This window comes from Aquarana catesbeiana, linkage group LG02 (assembly GCF_042186555.1).
Source record: "Aquarana catesbeiana isolate 2022-GZ linkage group LG02, ASM4218655v1, whole genome shotgun sequence".
NCBI classification, from domain to species: Eukaryota; Metazoa; Chordata; class Amphibia; order Anura; family Ranidae; genus Aquarana; species Aquarana catesbeiana.
In genome coordinates this window covers 312826992-312848643 of record NC_133325.1, presented here as the reverse complement: position 1 = coordinate 312848643, position 21652 = coordinate 312826992, and the positions used below count along the sequence as shown (strand labels likewise).

The following is a 21652-nucleotide window of genomic DNA, read 5'->3' as shown; positions in this document are numbered from 1 at the left end:
CCTATCCTACCCTTCATCAAACTCTTCCCTATCCTACCCTTCATCAAGCTCTTCCCTATCCTACCCTTCATCGAGCTCTTCCCTATCCTACCCTTCATCAAGCTCTTCCCTATCCTACCCTTCAAAAAAATTTCCCTATCCCACCCTTCATCAAGCTCCTCCCTATCATACCCTTCATAAATCTCTTCCCTATCCTACCCTTCATCAAACTCTTCCCTATCCTACCCTTCATCAAGCTCTTCCCCATCCTACCCTTCATCAAGCTCTTCCCTATCCTACCCTTCAAAAAAATTTCCCTATCCCACCCTTCATCAAGCTCTTCCCTATCCTACCCTTCATAAATCTCTTCCCTATCCTATCCTTCATCAAGCTCTTCCCCATCCTACCCTTCATCAAGCTCTTCCCTATCCTACCCTTCATAAATCTCTTCCCTATCCTACCCTTCATCAAGCTCTTCCCCATCCTACCCTTCATCAAGCTCTTCCCTATCCTACATTTCATAAATCTCTTCCCTATCCTACCCTTCATCAAGCTCTTCCCCATCCTACCCTTCATCAAGCTCTTTCCTATCCTACCCTTGATAAATCTCTTCCCTATCCTACCCTTCATCAAACCTGGGTTATGTTGGGACAAAGGCACTGCAACTACAGGTCCTGCTTGAATCACTAACACATATAATGGGGATGAATGAGTTAAAGACCACCATGTTTATACTGTATGCAGAAAGACCACAGTCAAGCAGGGTATTCCTGATTGTCTACGAAAAGTCATGTTTATATTTTTATTGACAGAACGGCTAGACAAGGGTGGGGGGAAGGGTGTCATGATGTGGTCACTAACTTTGATAGTCTTTCTTTGTAATGATAGCCTGCTATATTATTTGAGTTAAAAATGTAATATGTGAAAAAATTACTTACATAGTAGCAATCAAACCAAAACTAGGCCATTTTAAATGACATATGTGTGGATGTACTATATCTCTGTAAACCACAATGCCTGGGAGGAACAAGTTTGTGGTGTAATTTTTGTAGGAAATGTCTTTGGTAAACAACAATAAAGAATCAGCAGAATGAGCTATTATTCCCTGGGATGAAGAGGCAGTTTACTTTCTGTGGATATTAAAAAGTGAAGAGAAATATAAGAGCCCCATCCATAACACATTCACTTTTTAAGGCCAATTTAAAGTTTGTTTATGTGTAACGTAAAAATGGGAATTTAGCTGTAAATATAAAGGCCTCTTACACTGTGTTGATATAATGACTAATTTAGAATGCAGCCTGTTGTAAAACTGGATTTATAACATGGGCAGTAATTTCATGTATTTGATCATTAAAATGCAATGTGGTATACATGCTGATTCATATTGTTTCATAAAAAGACATGGATTTCAGATATTGATTTAAAATGATATAAAATTACCAAGTTTATAAAGTAACTTTAGATCACAGTGCTAATTAATCTTTGTGGCTTTGCTTAAACTTTTCCCCTTAGGAAAAAAGATGTGTTTAAAGGCATATTTACAAAGTACATTGGGTTTTGTTTTGCACAAGCATGGACACTGGTTTGAAATAGCACCGTATACCAATTCAGTTATATTTGTTACGATACACACAGGAGCGTGCTAGGGGCAGGTGTCGCCTGAGGCAGACATTTTTGCACTGCCACCCTCCAGCTCACCAACCCAAACCCTTTCTCAGGCACTGAGCAGGAAGCTCAGTAACTCTGAGCCTTGCTAAGGTGCTGACCAATTAAATGTGAAAAGTGTTGTCATCTATGAACATACAGCATATTGATATATCTTTATTTACAGAGATTTACTGAGAGTTGATACTCTTCAGTTTCAGATGGTGATAACTTTGCAAATGCTTTGTAAAAGCTTCCTGTACACACTGCCCTTCAGACTCAAATTTACCTTCTGAAACCCGTGTAAACAAAGATGAATTTAGCATTTGAAGACCATTGAAGACCATTTACAATCAAACATAATAGCATGTTCTCTATTTCTATGTGTAATTTTAAATTGGCCTTAAAAAGTGAATGTGTTCATATTTAGGCATCTTGCATATTTGGCATAGAAAGTCTTCATACAAAGCTTAGTTAATTATTATTCATGTTTGTACAGATTTAAGTTAATTGGATCATGTGAGCAGCAAGATCAAGGTTCTGCTGATGTTTGTAAGAGCTCTCACCACATTGATACCTGGAGGGTAGAAATCATTAGATTTCATGGAAATGCTCTTTATTTTTAACTACACAAATGCTCAATGAAAGAGATCTTACTAAAGTATCTTCTACTACTTTACTAGAAAAGAAAGTACCTCTTACTGAGGTTATTATTATACAGGATACATTTAGCGCCAACAGTTTGCGCAGCACTTTACAATATATAGGGAGACAGTACAGTTACAATACAATAAAATACGAGAGGAGTTAGTAGGGTTAGTTAGGGTTAGGAGGGCCCTGCTCATAAGAGCTTACAAGCTAATAGGGTGGGGTAAGTGGTACAAAAGGTTATAACTGGGGGGACTAAGCTGATGGAAGAGATAAAAGTTCAGCTAGTTGGAGGCGTAATAGACTTCCTTGAAGAGATGAGTTTTCAGGGATGGCCTAAAGGTAGCCAGAATAGGAGATAGTCGGACAGATTGAGGTAGAGAGTTGGCCTAATAGCATATTTATCCTGCTACTATTCAAGGTTGTTCTCTGGCTCTAGTGATACATGCATGGTTGTCACTGTTTCTTAAAAAAACAGCTATGGCTGACATGGTTTGTTGAAGGTGCCACCTAAAAACGGGAGTGTGACCTTGACTTTGCACACAAAACTCTACAAGTTGGTTACAATAGAATCAGAGATTGCTAAACACCTCCACCCTCCCCTTTATTAACCAACACTTCATGTAGGTGAGACAAGATATTCCTTGCTACATCCTTAAATCCTTACACCATAAAGCAAAATTTGCACTTGTCATAAGACAGTCACATTCTAGCAAGTTGAATAAAGTTCAACTGCCATCAATCCATGTAAAGAACTGCATTTAGTATTGCTCCATCAGACTTCTAACTCAACAGCAACTTGGATCTGAATTGTGCTACATTTATTACCCTTATTCACACTGTGAATGTAAACCCTTTTCCCCATTCAGACCTGGGAACATTAGGACACTGACCTGGTGGAATAAGAAAAGATCTCAATCCTTTACTTCCATTATTGACCTGCATTATCAGACACAGGAAGTCCAAGATATAAGACTTCACTCACTGCACTGATGACAAGTGGTCTAAATTCATGATGCAACTAATCTAACACACACAGTTCAGAACACGATTGCCAATGGTCCAGAGTTTGTCAATATTCCAACCTATGATTGGGTATTGCTACCTTCAGGAGGCCATTGTGTTTCCAGTTATACAGCTATGCACTTCTTGGTAATATTGATATAAAAGTGCTAAAAGTGCCTCTGCTTTCAGTGATAAACAATGTTTGCATGCTAATATCCTTACCTGTGCGCTCACCTTCCTCTCAGCTTTTTCAACTGCCTGCCCCACAGACACAAGTATTATACAAAACAATCACATGCAGCACAGGAGACTAAACACTAATGCCCTGTACACACGGTTGGATTTTCCGATGGAAAATGTATCATAGGACCTTGTTGTCGGAAATTCCGACCGTGTGTGGGCTCCATCACACATTTTCCATCGGAATTTCCGACACACAAACTTTGAGAGCTTGCTATAAAATTTTCCGACAACAAAATCCGCTGTCGGAAATTCAGATCGTGTGTACACAAATCCGACGCACAAAGTGGCACGCATGCTCAGAATAAATTAAGAGACGAAAGCTATTGGCTACTGCCCTGTTTATAGACCCGACGTACGTGTTTTACGTCACCGCGTTCAGAACGATCAGATTTTCCGACAACTTTGTGTGACCGTGTGTATGCAAGACAAGTTTGAGCCAACATCCGTCAGAAAAAATCCACGGATTTTGTTGCAGTTTGCTTGAAGCCATGTGGGGGACACAGCAAACATGTGGAAGAAGGTACTCTGGTCAGATCAGACCAAAACTGAACTTTTTGCCCTAAAAGCAAAAAGCTATGTGTGGCGGAAAAATAACACTGCACATCACCCTGAACACACCATCCCCACCGTGAAACATGATGGTGGTAGCATCATGTTGTGGTCAGAGTTAATGGGAAGATGGATGGAGCCAAATACAGGGCAATCTTAGAAGAAAACCTGTTAGAGTCTGCAAGAGACTTCAGACTGGGATGGAGGTTCACCTTCTAGCAGGACAATGACCCTAAACATACAGCCAGAGCTACAATGGAATGGTTTAGAGCAAAGCATATTCATGTGTTTTATTGGCCCAGTCAAAGTCTAGACCTGAATCCAATTGAGAATACGTGGCAAGACTTGCAAATTGCTGTGCACAGACACTCTCCATCAAATCTGACAGAGCTTAAGCTATTTTGCAAAGAAGAATGGGCAAAAATGTCAGTCCCTAGATGTGCAAAGCTGGTAGAGACATCCCCAAAAAGACTTGCAGCTGCAGTTGGATCTACAAAGTATTGACTCGGATTGACTTGAATACAAATCCACGCCACACTTTTTACATATTTATTTGAAAAATAAATTGAAAACCATTTATCATTTTCCTTTCACTTCACAATTATGTGCCACTTTGTGTTGGTCTATCACATAAAATCCCAAGGGGTATGAATACTTTTTTTAAGGCACTGTAGATTTCATTCATATTGCAGAGATCTACAAGAAAGTAGGGAGAATAGGAATCTGCCCAATAGAACACTAAGACCCCATACACACTATACAACTTTTGTTGTCTGATTTCCTTTAGATTTACCAAAACCATGTAGTGCATGGAAATTGAAATTCTTAAGGTTTGACCTCATATTATATGGTTTTGGTAAATATAAAGGAAAAACTCTAATGGGGCGTATACACGGTCGGACTTTTCGGCTACAAAAGTCCGACAGCCCGTCCGACAAACTTTTGACGGACTTTTGGCGGACTTGCGGTGGACTTTCTAACGAACGGACTTACCTACATACAATCACACAAAAGTCCGACGGATTCGTATGTGATGACGTACACCGGACTAAAATAAGTAGGGATGAGCTTCGTGTTCGAGTCGAACCCATGTTCGACTCGAACATCGGCTGTTCGATCGTTCGCCGAATTGCGAACGTTATGGGCCGTTCGCGCTAAATTCGTGTGGCGCGTCACGGCCCATAATTCACTGCGGCATCGCAGTGCATTGCTGGCTGATGATTGGCCAAGCATGCACTATGACCCGCATGCTTGGCCAATCACAGCGCTGTCAGTAGAGAGAGCTGTAATTGGCCAAAGCCAGGGTGGCTTTGGCCAATTACGGCTCAGGGCATTTAGTACACACCCCACACTATATAAGGCCGCCTGCACGGCGGCCCTGTGTAGTGTGTGTTCCGGTGTGCTGAGAGATAGAGAGAGAGAGAGACAGTGTCATTTGATTTGAGTTAGATAGATTAGGCAGAACAGTCAGTCAGTTAGCTGCACTTACAGTGTATTGTGTATATATATGCATCCCAGGTGTTGCATATATATATATACACTGTATTCAGTTTAGCTAGATCCGTTCCTGTTATCTTCTATCTAGACTATTTACATTTAATGCAGTGCGTCCTGCTCACAGTGTTCAGCTAGATCCGTTCCTGTTATCTTCTAGACTATTTACATTTAGTGCAGTGCGTCCTGCTCACAGTGTTCAGCTAGATCCGTTCCTGCTATTTACATTTAGTGCAGTGCGTCCTGCTCACAGTGTTCAGCTAGATCCGTTCCTGTTAAATTCCTACTGACCGGCAGGCTTGTCTGGTTACAGTATATAAAGCTACCTGAAGAAAATTACAGGTGTTCTATTTGATCCTATTAGTACCACGGTCAGGCAGCTAGACTATTTACATTTAGTACAGTGTGTCCTGCTCACAGTGTTCAGCTAGATCCGTTCCTGTTAAATTCCTACTGACCGGCAGGCTTGTCTGGTTACAGTATATAAAGCTACCTGAAGAAAATTACAGGTGTTCTATTTGATCCTATTAGTACCACGGTCAGGCAGCTAGACTATTTACATTTAGTACAGTGTGTCCTGCTCACAGTGTTCAGCTAGATCCGTTCCTGTTAAATTCCTACTGACCGGCAGGCTTGTCTGGTTACAGTATATAAAGCTACCTGAAGAAAATTACAGGTGTTCTATTTGATCCTATTAGTACCACGGTCAGGCAGCTAGACTATTTACATTTAGTACAGTGTGTCCTGCTCACAGTGTTCAGCTAGATCCGTTCCTGTTATCTTCCTACTGACAGGCAGGCTTGTCTGGTTACAGTATATAAAGCTACCTGAAGAAAATTACAGGTGTTCTATTTGATCCTATTAGTACCACGGTCAGGCAGCTAGACTATTTACATTTAGTACAGTGCGTCCTGCTCACAGTGTACAGCTAGATCCGTTCCTGTTATCTTCCTACTGACAGGCAGGCTTGTCTGGTTACAGTATATAAAGCTACTTGAAGAAAATTACAGGTGTTCTATCCCAGCTTAGTGCAGCTACAGGCCATTAGTATGTCTGGAAGGCCAAGAAGGAGAGGCAGACAGTCACAAGCCAATAAGAGAGGGCAAGCAGGCTCTGTGTCTAGTGCTGGTCGTGGAGACGGTGCATCCTCATCAGCACGTGGCCATGGGACACGCTTGGCCTTTTTTTCGGCAGCTGGCCATGTTGAGCCGCAACATGCGGAAGACTTGGTCGAGTGGATGACCAAGCCGTCCTCATCCTCCTCATCCTCTCTCACCCATGCCCAGGGTGCTTTGTCTGGCAAAGCAGCGGCCTCTTCCCTCAGCTCAATGTCATCAGTGACTCCTTCCCTAGCTCCACCATGTCCTCATGAGGATTCCCTCGAACTGTTTGACCACAGTGTTGGGTACATGCTCCAGGAGGATGCCCAGCGTTTGGAAGGCTCTGATGACGATACTGAGCTCGATGAAGGCAGTAACATGAGCGCGGACAGAGGGGGTGCCCAAGAAGGACAGCAATCTGGCAGTCATGCTCCCCCTGCTGCAGCATACTGCCAGGTTTGCTCCAGTGATGAGGAGGGAGGGGATGATGAGGTCACTGACTCAACGTGGGTGCCTGATAGGAGAGAGGAGGAGGAGGAGGAGGAGGAGGAGGAGGAGGAGGAGGAGGAGGAGGCGGCAGCACATCACCAACGAGGCAGGATGCCCTCCAGGGGCCAGCCTAAGGGCAGCACATTGACTGCATCACACCCCAAAGCTCCACATGTGCAGGGCGCTGCAGTCTCTGCGCGTTATTCAAAAAGTTCTTTGGTGTGGGCCTTTTTTGAGACGAGTGCATCAGATCGCACCGCTGCTATTTGCAACATATGTCTCAAGCGTATCTCGCGTGGCCAAAATATCTCCCGCTTGGGTACCACATGCTTGACCAGACATATGTTGACCTGCCATGCAGTTCGTTGGCAAGCGTATCTAAAAGACCCACACCAAAGAACAAAGAGGATCTCTCCTTGCTCCTCATCAGCTGAGATTTCCAACCCCACTAGACCTTCAGTCCTCTCTGAGACCTACAGTGAGAGGAATGAAGGTGTAGAATTAGGTGTGTCACAGCCAAGTACTTGTGGGCAATCTGCTTTTGGTACACCGACGTCAGATTGTACCAGGCAAATTTCCCTGCCCCAGCTGCTGCACCGCCGAAAGAAGTTTGCTCCCAGCCATCCACATGCCCAGCGGTTGAATGCTAGCTTGGCAAAATTGCTAGCACTTCAACTGCTGCCTTTTCAGTTGGTAGACTCTGCCCCCTTCCGTGAGTTTGTGGAATGTGCGGTTCCTCAGTGGCAGGTACCCAAACGCCACTTTTTCTCACGGAAGGCGATTCCGGCTCTCTACCGGCATGTGGAAGGCAATGTCCATGCCTCGCTGGACAGGGCGGTCAGCGGTAAGGTGCATATTACCGCTGACTCATGGTCCAGCAGGCATGGACAGGGACGTTACCTAAGTTTCACGGCGCATTGGGTGACTCTGCTGGCAGCTGGGAAGGATGCAGGACAAGGTGCAGTAGTGTTGGAGGTTGTTCCGCCACCACGCCTCCAAAATGCTGATTGTGACACACCTCTCTCCTCCACCCCCTCCTCTTCTTCTTCCTCCATGGCCTCTTCCTCGGAACCAGCGGTGCTCCGTAGGCGTTCAAGGGGCTACGCAAGTACGCAGGCCAAAAGATGCCATGCGGTGCTTGAGCTGGTGTGCTTGGGGGACAGGAGCCACACTGGGGCAGAGGTTCTGTCAGCTCTGCAGGGGCAGGTTCAGAGGTGGTTGACGCCACGCCAACTTAAGGCAGGAATGGTGGTTTGCGACAATGGCACCAACCTCCTCTCTGCCCTCCGACAGGGACAAATGACCCATGTGCCCTGTTTGGCTCACGTCCTTAACTTGGTGGTGCAGCGGTTCTTGGGCAGGTACCCGGGCTTACAGGATGTCCTGAGGCAGGCCAGGAAAGTCTGTGTGCATTTCCGCCGGTCATATAATGCCAGTGCTCGGCTGACGGACCTCCAAAAGGAGTTTAACCTGCCCAAGAACCGCCTAATCTGTGACATGCCCACCAGGTGGAACTCAACGTTGGCCATGCTGCAGCGGCTGCACACGCAGCAGAGGGCCATCAATGAGTACCTGTGCGACTATGGCACCAGGACAGGGTCAGGGGAGCTTGGTTTTTTTTCCCCACGCCAGTGGGCCATGATCAGGGATGCATGCACTGTCCTGTCACCATTCGAGGAGGCCACGAGGATGGTGAGCAGTGACAGTGCATGCATCAGTGACACTGTCCCCCTTGTCCACCTGTTGGAGCACACGCTGCGTGGAATAATGGACAGGGCACTTGAGGCAGAACAGAGGCAGGAAGAGGAGGACTTCCTTAGCTCTCAAGGCCCCCTTTATCCAGACAGTGTTCCTGCGTGCCCGCCGATCACACAGGAAGAGGACGAGGAGGAAGAGGAGGAGGAGGAAGATTGTGTCAGTATGGAGGTGGAGCCTGGCACTCAGCATCAGCAGCAGTCTTTAAGGGATCAGTCCCAAGAAACACATGGACTTGTACGTGGCTGGGAGGAGGTGGCTGCGGACCATGTCGTTCTTAGTGACCCAGAGGACTCCGGACCGAATGCCTCAGCAAACCTACGCTGCATGGCCTCCCTGATCCTGCAAAGCCTGCGTAAGGATCCTCGTATTCGTGGTATCAAGGAGAAGGACCAATACTGGCTGGCAACCCTCCTTGATCCACGTTACAAGGGTAAGGTTGCGGACCTTATCTTGCCATCGCAGAGGGAGCAGAGGATGAAACATCTTCGGGAGGCCTTGCAGAAAGGTCTGTGCAACGCGTTCCCAGAGACTGGGAGGTTACAAACTCCTGTTTCTGGACAACGTGTTGCTGAGGCTTCGGTCAGTCAAAGAAGGAGCGGTGGAGAAGGTGGCCGTCTGACCGATGCGTTCAGACAATTTTTTGGTCCGCAGCCCCAAGGTATGATCGGTTCCAGCAACCATCGCCAGCGTCTGTTTTACATGGTGCAGGAATACCTAGGGGCAAGATCAGACTTGGACACCTTTCCCACCGAAAATCCTCTGGGTTACTGGGTCTTGAGGATGGATCACTGGCCAGAGCTTGCACAGTATGCAATTGAGCTACTGGCCTGTCCTGCATCCAGCGTTCTTTCGGAACGCACATTCAGTGCTGCTGGAGGCGTGGTAACCGATCACAGGGTGCGTCTGTCCACCGACTCGGTCGATCGGCTGACCTTCATAAAAATGAATGAGTCTTGGATCACCACCAGCTACCAAGCACCTGATGCTGATGTAACCGAATAATTTTTTTTGAAATCTCAGATCCCTTCAAAGACTGCCTATGCTGATGCTGAGTGACTATCCCTGAGTAATTATCCTCTTCCTCCTCAATCATCACGCTGATAGCTTGTAAGAACATTTTTGGTTCTGGGCGCCACCACCAGTGCCTAAGGCCCAATTTTTCTGCCCCTGTCTAACAGGGGCGTGTAATTACAATTTTTGAAGCAATCATTTGCAGCAGGGCTCGTTCCTGCGTTCCAACTAGAGTGTCTGTGAGGGGTTGCAGTGTTGTGGCACCAGCACCAGTGCCTAAGGCCCAATTTTTCTGCCCCTGTCTAACAGGGGCGTGTAATTACAATTTTTGAAGCAATAATTTGCAGCAGGGCTCGTTCCTGCGTTCCAACTAGAGTGTCTGTGAGGGGTTGCAGTGTTGTGGCACCAGCACCAGTGCCTAAGGCCTAATTTTTCAGCTGCTGTTCAACAGGGGCATGTAATTACAATTCTTGATCTAATATTTCACAGCAGGGCCCTGTGAGGGCTTACAGTGTTGTGGCCACAGCAACACCTAAGGCCCAAATTTCTGCTGAGTATATAGGGCAGGACCCTACTTTCAAACATCTAACTTACAAACGACTCCTACTTGCAAACGGAAGGAGACAACAGGAAGTGAGATGAAATCTACCCCTAGGAAGGGAAATTCTCTCCTGTAAGAGTTAATATGGGAAAACAAGTTCTCCTTTCCACTGATGCTTTCCAATCCTTGTTCCACAAAAAAACCCAAATTTTCAAAAAACATTTTTCATTGGGACAAAAAAGTGAGGTGAAATCTTCTGAAGAGGAGGAAAGACAGCAAAACAAATGTCACAGGGGTGATAACCCTTCCCTATGTTTTCCAAAAAGCTTAGAAAAGATTTTTTGGCTGGAGCTAAACACGTTAAAAATGTTCAAAATTACAAACAGATTCTACTTAACAACAAACCTACAGTCCCTGTCTTGTTTGCACCGCCTGTATACTGCTGTTCAGAGTATATAGGGCCTGGTGGCCCCACACCTTTCCTTATTTTAATTTGGGTGCGGGGTTCCCCTTAATATCCATACAAGACCCAAAGGGACTGGTAATGGACTGGGGGGTACCCATGCCGTTTGTCTCACTGATTTTCATCCATATTGCCATGACCCGACATGACATTAAACCCGCAAGCAGTTTTAAATGAGATTTTTTCCTTTAAAAATGACATTTGGTGCAGGGACTGTTCTAAACATGGGAAACACGCGTCACTTTACAGGCATACTATAGACACCCCCCAGGTACGATATTTAAAGGAATATTTCACTTTTTTTTTTTTACTTTAAGCATCATTAAAATCACTGCTCCCGAAAAAACGGCCGTTTTTAAAAGTTTTTTTTGCATTGATACATGTCCCCTGGGGTAGGACCCGGGTCCCCAAACCCTTTTTAGGACAATACCATGCAAATTAGCCTTTAAAATGAGCACTTTTGATTTCGAACGTTCGAGTCCCATAGACGTCAATGGGGTTCTAACGTTCGTGCGAACTTTCGGTCCGTTCGCGGGTTCTGGTGCGAACCGAACCGGGGGGTGTTCGGCTCATCCCTAAAAATAAGGAAGTTGATAGCCAGTAGCCAATAGCTGCCCTAGCGTGGGTTTTTGTCCGTTGGACTAGCATACAGATGAGCGGATTTCTGGGTCCGGCGGAGTTACGACGTAAAGATTTGAAGCCTGTTCCAAATCTAAAGTCCATCAGATTTGCGACTGGAAAAGTCAGCTGAAAGTCTGGGGAAGCCCACACAGGATCGGATTGTCCACCGGATTTGGTCCGTCGGCGTCCGTCGGACTTTTGTAGCTGAAAAGTCCGACCGTGTGTACGCTCCATAAAGAAAATTGTATAGTGTGTATCCAGCTTAACCAGTTGCCGACCGCCGCACGATGATGTACGTCGACAGAGCGTCACGGGCAGGCAAAAGGGCTTACATGTACGTCCTTGCCTGCCCGCGGGTGGGGGGTCCGATCGGACCCCCCCCCCCCGGTGCCTGCGGCGGTCGGCAAATCTCCCCCGGCGATCGGTGGTGAGGGGGAGGCCATCCATTCGTGGCCCCCCCTCGCGATCGCTCCCAGCCAATGGGATCATTTCCCTGCCTCTGTATTGTACACAGAGGCAGAGGAAATGATGTCATCTCTCCTCGGCTCGGTATTTTCCGTACCGGGCCGAGGAGAGAAGACTGTAATGTGAGTGCACCAACACACACACACACAGTAGAACATGCCAGGCACACAAAACACCCCGATCCCCCCCCCCCCGATCGCCCCCCGATCCCCCCCCAATCACCCCCCCCGTCACAAACTGACACCAAGCAGGTTTTTTTTTTTTTTTTTTTCTGATTACTGTATTGGTGTCAGTTTGTGACAGTTACAGCGTTAGGGCAGTGAGTGTTAGGCCCCCTTTAGGTTTAGGATACCCCCCTAACCCCCCCTAATAAAGTTTTAACCCCTTGATCACCCCCCGTCACCAGTGTCGCTAAGCGATCATTTTTCTGATCGCTGTATTAGTGTCGCTGGTGACGCTAGTTAGGGACGTAAATATTTAGGTTCGCCGTCAGCGTTTTATAGCGACAGGGACCCCCATATACTATCTAATAAATGTTTTAACCCCTTGATTGCCCCCTAGTTAACCCTTTCACCACTGATCACCGTATAACCGTTACGGGTGACGCTGGTTAGTTCGTTTATTTTTTATAGTGTCAGGGCACCCGCCGTTTATTACCGAATAAAGGTTTAGCCCCCTGATCGCCCGGCGGTGATATGCGTCGCCCCAGGCAGCGTCAGATTAGCGCCAGTACCGCTAACACCCACGCACGCAGCATACGCCTCCCTTAGTGGTATAGTATCTGATCGGATCAATATCTGATCCGTTCAGATCTATACTAGCGTCCCCAGCAGTTTAGGGTTCCCAAAAACGCAGTGTTAGCGGGATCAGCCCAGATACCTGCTAGCACCTGCGTTTTGCCCCTCCGCCTGGCCCAGCCCAGCCCACCCAAGTGCAGTATCGATCGATCACTGTCACTTACAAAACACTAAACGCATAACTGCAGCATTCGCAGAGTCAGGCCTGATCCCTGCGATCGCTAACAGTTTTTTTGGTAGCGTTTTGGTGAACTGGCAAGCACCAGCCCCAGGCAGCGTCAGGTTAGTGCCAGTAGCGCTAACACCCACGCACGCACCGTACACCTCCCTTAGTGGTATAGTATCTGAACTGATCAATATCTGATCTGATCCGATCAGATCTATACTGGCGTCCCCAGCAGTTTAGGGTTCCCAAAAACGCAGTGTTAGTGGGATCAGCCCAGATACCTGCTAGCACCTGCGTTTTGCCCCTCCGCCCGGCCCAGCCCACCCAAGTGCAGTATCGATCGATCACTTTCACTTACAAAACACTAAACGCATAACTGCAGCGTTCGCAGAGTCAGGCCTGATCCCTGCTATAGCTAACAGTTTTTTTGGTAGCTTTTTATTGAACTGGCAAGCGCCAGCGGCCTAGTACACCCCGGTCGTAGTCAAACCAGCACTGCAGTAACACTTGGTGACGTGGCGAGTCCCATAAGTGCAGTTCAAGCTGGTGAGGTGGCAAGCACAAATAGTGTCCCACTGCCACCAAAAAGACAAACACAGGCCCGTCGTGCCCATAATGCCCTTCCTGCTGCATTCGCCAATCCTAATTGGGAACCCACCACTTCTGCAGCACCCGTACTTCCCCCATTCACATCTCCAACCAAATGCAGTCGGCTGCATGAGAGGCATTTTTATGTCCTCCCGAGTACCCCTACCCAACGAACCCCCCCAAAAAAGATGTCGTGTCTGCAGCAAGCGCGGATATAGGCGTGACACCCGCTATTATTGTCCCTCCTGTCAATCCTGGTCTTTGCATTGGTGAATGTTTTGAACGCTACCATTCACTAGTTGAGTATTAGCGTAGGGTACAGCATTGCACAGACTAGGCACACTTTCACAGGGTCTCCCAAGATGCCATCGCATTTTGAGAGACCCGAACCTGGAACCGGTTACAGTTACAAAAAAAGTGTAAAAAAAAAAAAAAAAACACAAACAAAAATATAAAATAAAAAATAATAGTTGTCGTTTTATTGTTCTCTCTCTATTCTCTCTTTCTCTATTCTCTCTATTGTTCTGCTCTTTTTTACTGTATTCTATTCTGCAATGTTTTATTGTTATTATGTTTTATCATGTTTGCTTTTCAGGTATGCAATTTTTTTATACTTTACCGTTTACTGTGCTTTATTGTTAACCATTTTTTTGTCTTCAGGTACACCATTCACGACTTTGAGTGGTTATACCAGAATGATGCTTGCAGGTTTAGGTATCATCTTGGTATCATTCTTTTCAGCCAGCGGTCGGCTTTCATGTAAAAGCAATCCTAGTGGCTAATTAGCCTCTAGACTGCTTTTACAAGCAGTGGGAGAGAATGCCCCCCCCCACCGTCTTCCGTGTTTTTCTCTGGCTCTCCTGTCTCAACAGGGAACCTGAGAATGCAGCCGGTGATTCAGCCAGCTGACTATAGAGCTGATCAGAGACCAGAGTGGCTCCAAACATCTCTATGGCCTAAGAAACCGGAAGCTACGAGCATTTTATGACTTAGATTTCGCCGGATGTAAATAGCGCCATTGGGAAATTGGGGAAGCATTTTATCACACCGATCTTGGTGTGGTCAGATGCTTTGAGGGCAGAGGAGAAATCTAGGGTCTAATAGACCCCAATTTTTTCAAAAAAGAGTACCTGTCACTACCTATTGCTATCATAGGGGATATTTACATTCCCTGAGATAACAATAAAAATGATTAAAAAAAAAAAAATTAAAGGAACAGTTTTAAAATAAGATAAAAAAGCAAAAAAATAATAAAGAAAAAAAAAAAAAAAAAAAAAAGCACCCCTGTCCCCCCTGCTCTCGCGCTAAGGCGAACGCAAGCGTCGGTCTGGCGTCAAATGTAAACAGCAATTGCACCATGCATGTGAGGTATCACCGCGACGGTCAGATCGAGGGCAGTAATTTTAGCAGTAGACTTCCTCTGTAAATCTAAAGTGGTAACCTGTAAAGGCTTTTAAAGGCTTTTAAAAATGTATTTATTTTGTTGCCACTGCACGTTTGTGCGCAATTGTAAAGCATGTCATGTTTGGTATCCATGTACTCGGCCTAAGATCATCTTTTTTATTTCATCAAACATTTGGGCACTATAGTGTGTTTTAGTGCATTAAAATGTAAAAAAGTGTGTTTTTTCCCAAAAAAATGCGTTTGAAAAATCGCTGTGCAAATACTGTGTGAAAAAAAAAATGAAACACCCACCATTTTAATCTGTAGGGCATTTGCTTTAAAAAAATATATAATGTGTGGGGGTTCAAAGTAATTTTCTTGCAAAAAAAAATAATTTTTTCATGTAATCAAAAAGTGTCAGAAAGGGCTTTGTCTTCAAGTGGTTAGAAGAGTGGGTGATGTGTGACATAAGCTTCTAAATGTTGTGCATAAAATGCCAGGACAGTTCAAACCCCCCCCAAATGACCCCATTTTGGAAAGTAGACACCCCAAGCTATTTGCTGAGAGGCATGTCGAGTCCATGGAATATTTTATATTGTGACACAAGTTGCGGGAAAGAGACAAATTTTTTTTTTTTTTTTTTGCACAAAGTTGTCACTAAATGATATATTGCTCAAACATGCCATGGGAATATGTGAAATTACACCCCAAAATACATTCTGTTGCTTCTCCTGAGTACGGGGATACCACATGTGTGAGACTTTTTGGGAGCCTAGCCGCGTATGGGACCCCGAAAACCAAGCACCGCCTTCAGGCTTTCTAAGGGCGTAAATTTTTGATTTCACTCTTCACTGCCTATCACAGTCTCAGAGGCCATGGAATGCCCAGGTGGCACAAAACCCCCCCAAATGACCCCATTTTGGAAAGTAGACACCCAAAGCTATTTGCTGAGTGGTATAGTGAGTATTTTGCAGACCTCACTTTTTGTCACAAAGTTTTGAAAATTAAAAAAAGAAAAAAAAAATTTTTTTTTTTGTCTTTCTTCATTTTCAAAAACAAATGAGAGCTGCAAAATACTCACCATGCCTCTCAGCAAATAGCTTGAGGTGTCTGCTTTCCAAAATGGGGTCATTTGGGGGGATTTGTGCCACCTGGGCATTCCATGACCTCCAAAACTGTGATAGGCAGTGAAGAGTGAAATCAAAAATGTACACCCTTAGAAATCCTGAAGGCGGTGATTGGTTTTCGGGGTCCCGTACGCGGCTAGGCTCCTAAAAAGTCCCACACATGTGGTATCACCGTACTCAAGAGAAGCAGCAGAATGTATTTTGGGGTGCAATTCCACATATGCCCATGACCTGTGTGAGCAATATATCATTTAGTGACAACTTTGTGCAAAAAAAAAAATAAATAAATTGTCACTTTCCCGCAACTTGTGTCAAAATATAAAATATTCCATGGACTCAACATGCCTCTCAGCAAATAGCTTGGGGTGTCTACTTTCCAAAATGGGGTCATTTGGGGGGGGGGGTTTGTGCCATCTGGGCATTTTATGGCCTTCAAAACTGTGATAGGTAGTGAGGAGTAAAATCAAAAATGTACGCCCTTAGAAATCCTGAAGGCAGTGATTGGTTTTCGGGGCCCTGTATGCGGCTAGGCTCCCAAAAAGTCCCACACATGTGGTATCCCCATACTCAGGAGAAGCAGCTAAATGTATTTTGGGGTGCAATTCCACATATGCCCATGGCCTGTGTGAGCAATATATCATTTAGTCACAACTTTTTGTAATTTTTTTTTGTCATTATCCAATCACTTGGGACAAAAAAAATGAATATTCAATGGGCTCAACATGCCTCTCAGCAATTTCCTTGGGGTGTCTACTTTCCAAAATGGGGTCATTTGTGGGGGTTTTGTACTGCCCTGCCATTTTAGCACCTCAAGAAACAACATAGGCAGTCATAAATTAAAGGCTGTGTAAATTCCAGAAAATGTACCCTAGTTTGTAGGCGCTATAACTTTTGCGCAAACCAATAAATATACACTTATTGACATTTTTTTTACCAAAGACATGTGGCCAAATACATTTTGGCCTAAATGTATGACTAAAATTGAGTTTATTGGATTTTTTTAAGAACAAAAAGTAGAAAATATCATTTTTTTTCAAAATTTTCGGTCTTTTTCCGTGTATAGCGCAAAAAATAAAAACGGCAGAGGTGATCAAATACCATCAAAAGAAAGCTCTATTTGTGGGAAGAAAAGGACGTAAATTTTGTTTGGGTACAGCATTGCATGACCGCGCAATTAGCAGTTAAAGCGACGCAGTGCCAAATTGTAAAAAGTGCTCTGGTCAGGAAGGGGGTAAATCCTTCCGGGGCTGAAGTGGTTAAGAACACTTAAAAATTCCCTGCTCTATCCAAAATGAAAAAAAAAAAAATAATCACACTTTTGGCTTTACATTTTGCAGTAAATAAATCAATCCCGTCAATAAATCAATATGGGGGCTGTCATTGCTGCGCTCGTTCTGAAAATGCTAGTTGTCTGGCTGTAATCCTGAAACTGACTCAAAGTATTGAAGCCAGAGGGTAAACATAAGTTGCAAGACATCTAGCATTTTCAGAAGGAGAGGTCAATAATGGCAGTTTGCATACTTGTCTCATGTTTCCTTTAAATTAATTGTTAAACTGCTGCATGTACAAATGCTTTTTTTTTTGGTGACAGATCTGTTTTTCCACTATGCTATCCATGCTGCAATATATTTCACTCCTAGAAAACAGTAAAAAAAATTTCAATGCAATAAATTATCTATTCATATTTTGGTTTTGTTTAAGAGATATTAACACTTCCTTTTTTTTTCAAGAACATGGTGATTTGAAGATCAGAAGCCCAGCTGATTGTTCAGCTCAAACATCGTAAGTAACTTTGTTTTGTTTGTTTTTTTCGATTTATCACAATGAATAAGACTACAGACACATAGAGAGTGGAAGCCACAGAATAGCCTAGTTTATTTCCTCAAAGGTACAATCACAAAGATATAAAATACTATATGTACAGTAGTACCTACCACAGAAAAAGTAGGCCTTTAAATGTATTCAAGAGGAAAATAGTAATCGGATGCCACTTCATCATGGATCTGTTTAAAAAAAAACTTATTTTATTTTACTCATCATTAAAAGTGATCACCCATTTTATAAAATACATATCTGTTACATAAAATCATAAGATAAGACTTATGCCCCGTACACATGATCGGAATTTCCGTCAGAAAACCTTGGATGGTTTTTCCGACTGAATTCCGCTCAAGCTTGCCTTGCATACTCACAGTCACACAAAAGTTCATTGAACTTTCGGCCGTCAAGAACGAGGTGACGTACAACACTACGACGAGCTGAGAAAATGAAGTTCAATGCCTCCGAGCATGCATCGAATTGTTTCCGAGCATGCATAGGAATTTTGCGCGTCGGAATTACTACGGACGACCGGAATTTCGGATAGGAACTTTTTCCGTCGGAAAAATAGAGAACCTGCTCTCAATCTTTTGCTGGCGGAAATTCCGCCAGCAAAAGTCCGATGGAGCATACACACGGTCGGAATTTCCGACCAAAAGCTCACATCGGACTTTTGCTAGCGGAATTTTCGATCCTGCAGGTGCAGGAATGTGTATGGCACCGTCGTGCATCCGAAAATGTAACAAGATTTTGAGTGCGTAAAACTACATGGTGTTGCAGCAGGTGCCCTGCAGGTGAGTTTTTGAAAAAGGTTCAGGGACCTTCCCTGCATTTCCCACAGGTATAGCAGCCCATTCAAATGAATAGGCTGCAATGCCTGCGCAAACACAACGTGCAGGAAACAAGAAGATGTGAACCTAGCCTTATTGTATAGATCACAAAAGCAAAAATAAGATAAATCTCAACACCCATATTTAGTGATGCAATTCACAGTCCTCCGCAGCTTTTTCAGGGTCTGGTGATAAGATGTATTTAAGTACTTTCAATTGATCTGTCTAATAAATAAGGGTGTTGGGATTTATCTCATTTTTGCATTTGTACAGTAAGTCTTAGCCTATAATTTTGTGTAACTGACGTGTATTTTAAAAAATAGTTGATAATATTAAACGTCATGTAGCACCCTCTAGTGTGTGCTAGTTGTTAGTGTAGATTTGTCAGTGTGGGTTTGTTGGTATAGGCAAATTTAGTCAGCTCAGGGCTAGGCCTGAGCTGTGAATCTGGGTCAGGGTTCAGTGAGTCAGGACTGGATGACTCATCGTGACAGCTCCTCTGGTGTCTCCCCCAGTCTAGAATGTTGTAGAAACTTCTAGAGCTAGTGGGTGGTGGTTAGGGGGAACTGTCTAGAATATTTATGAGGGCCTCAGCCAATCCCCAGTAAAGAACTTACAGGGGGCAAAACTTACCTCATAAATAGGCATGAGCTGCAGGCCACCAGCTGCAGGCAGGTGGGTTGGCAGTGCCCGAAGAGGTGATGCTGGGACCAGTAGCCAGAGGAGAAAAAGGACAAGCTGATCATTGTGTTCTGTTAAACAACAAGGGGCTTCAGGTTCCTGCCTGCAAAGGACCATTGCTAAATCTGACTGTGCCTGTCAGATCCATTAACAGAGACCCAGCTGGAGTCTGCAATAAAGTGAAGTGCAGGAGGAGTGTCAATGAGACTATATATAGACTGTATATAGACTGTATATAGGAAGATGTCCCTGAAGTCATTGCCAAAGTTTTGTTGCTGAAGTCAAGTGAGCATCCCATAACCTCCCATCCAAGTTATAAACCCTCAATAAACCACAAAACAAAGTCACAGACTGTTCTCTGTCTCTGGAGTGCCTGAGAAAATCGGCGTGCCTGGCTGTGCAGGCTAGGGATCCCAGTTCATCTGTGGCTCCTTAGGGGGTGCTCTACAGTCAAATAAATTAAAAGAAGGTTCTTTTAACCCTCCTGATGATATTCCGGAGTGTATCTCGGGGTTAAATTTCAGTACCATTAGCGGTAACCCTGAGCCACACTCGGAATTGCATTGCAGAATCCTGGTACAGCATACTTACCTTGTCACCAGGATCCTGCGATGTCCCACCGCTGTGTAATTCGCTGGATCATCCGCCCGATGCTCTGTGTTCCGGGCTCCGTTCCCTGCGAGCTTTGCGAAGCATGGGGGCGGAGCCTGGTGGCAAATTCAAAAAGTACAAAAAACATAACATATACAGTACACTGTAATCTTACAGAATGCATTACTGTATGACATAATTTCACCTCCCTTTTGTCCCCAGTGCTTTGTCCAATGCCCTGCATACAGTTTTATATTATATATACTGTTCTTTCTGCCTGGAAACTTGAATTGTCTATGGCAACCAAAAATTGTCCCTTTACGTCAAAAGTGGTTTTAGACCAGCTAGAAAACAGCGATAGTAAATTAGAACACTTGTAGAATTGAGCGATAGTGAATCATGGGGAAATGTATTTTATTATTATTATATTATTATTTTTTAATTATTTGTAGTTATTTATTATATTATAATTTATGATTTTGTGATTCAGACTTTATCATACCCGGGATGTCTACTAGACTCTTGTTTGGAGAGATTACTAAGAATTACTATTACTAAGAATTACAGGCCTACAATATAAAACACCAAAGTTCTATGCAAAACAATTGTACCGCTTTGAGATTCAAAAATCTGACATAATCATACCACCAGGGAGGTTAAACAGTTGCATGATGTAGTAAAAAATTATATTTTCCTCTTAAGTACATTTATTGTCCTACTTTTCCTATGGTAGGCACTACATAAAGTATTTTTTAAATCAAATATTTAAATACTGAGAAAAGGACACAATTTTTTTAGGAAAATTCCCCAAACTGGGGATGTCCCTCACAAAGGAGTAATATCCTCTGATTCTACAGGACAGGTTATATTTGGATAAATGCTTTGTAAAAAAAAAAAAAATGTGGTTAAGTATGTTAACATGTTTTAATTTGTATTTCTGTGTGTTAAAGTAAATTTCAAATGCACTGCAACAACAATCACATATTGTAAAACAGTAAACATTATTTGGTTACCATATTCACCATTATTAAATGTTTTTACCTTTTTTTTAAATGTTATTCTGCAGTCATTTCATCTCCTCTTCCCTAAAACAAGCGACATGTAAGTTTAGAAAGTATGCAGGATTTTTTATTGTCACACACAGAGGGAGAAGTACTTTGTGTATGCTGCTCTTCAAAATGCAGCCTGTGTTTACTGTGCTCCAGAATGCAGTCTGACAATGAGGCTCCTGCTAGTTGCTGTTGTATGTCAAACTAGCAAGGCTGGACAGAGGGGGCATGATGGCTGAACTGACCACAGACATACAGGCATGCTGTGTGTTGGCACAGAATCTTTTGACTCCAACAGAAGGGCACTGAGAAGCAGACTTACCATGCCAGCACAGATATGGTTTCTTGCCATGGTCAGATTGAAACAACAAAGATGAGTCAGGATCACCAGGCATTTCAAATAAAAGGAAGAAACAAAACTTGAACAGGCTAAAAGTGGTGGCTCTGAGGAAGAGGTTAGTCACTGAAACGCATTAACCTATAGGATCACCAACTGTCCTGCTACACGTTATTATGTACTGTGGACTAGATTGTGCTGTTCTTTGTGATGAGCTTTAATGTAACTGTCACTTTGTATGTGTAATACTTATCACTTTTTATATTAACAAAAGT

General features: G+C 44.0%; 1 protein-coding gene across 9 annotated transcripts in view; it reads left to right on the top strand.

Annotated features, from left to right (window-relative positions):
* AFF3 (ALF transcription elongation factor 3) overlaps positions 1-21652 on the top strand; it is a 523081-nt gene that overhangs the window by 359232 nt on the left and 142197 nt on the right. For all 9 annotated transcript variants that reach the window (XM_073614716.1, XM_073614715.1, XM_073614718.1 and 6 more), the window contains one exon: positions 17802-17853. In XM_073614716.1, coding sequence (XP_073470817.1) covers positions 17802-17853 — 52 coding nt within the window. The remainder of the gene's footprint in view (positions 1-17801; positions 17854-21652) is intronic.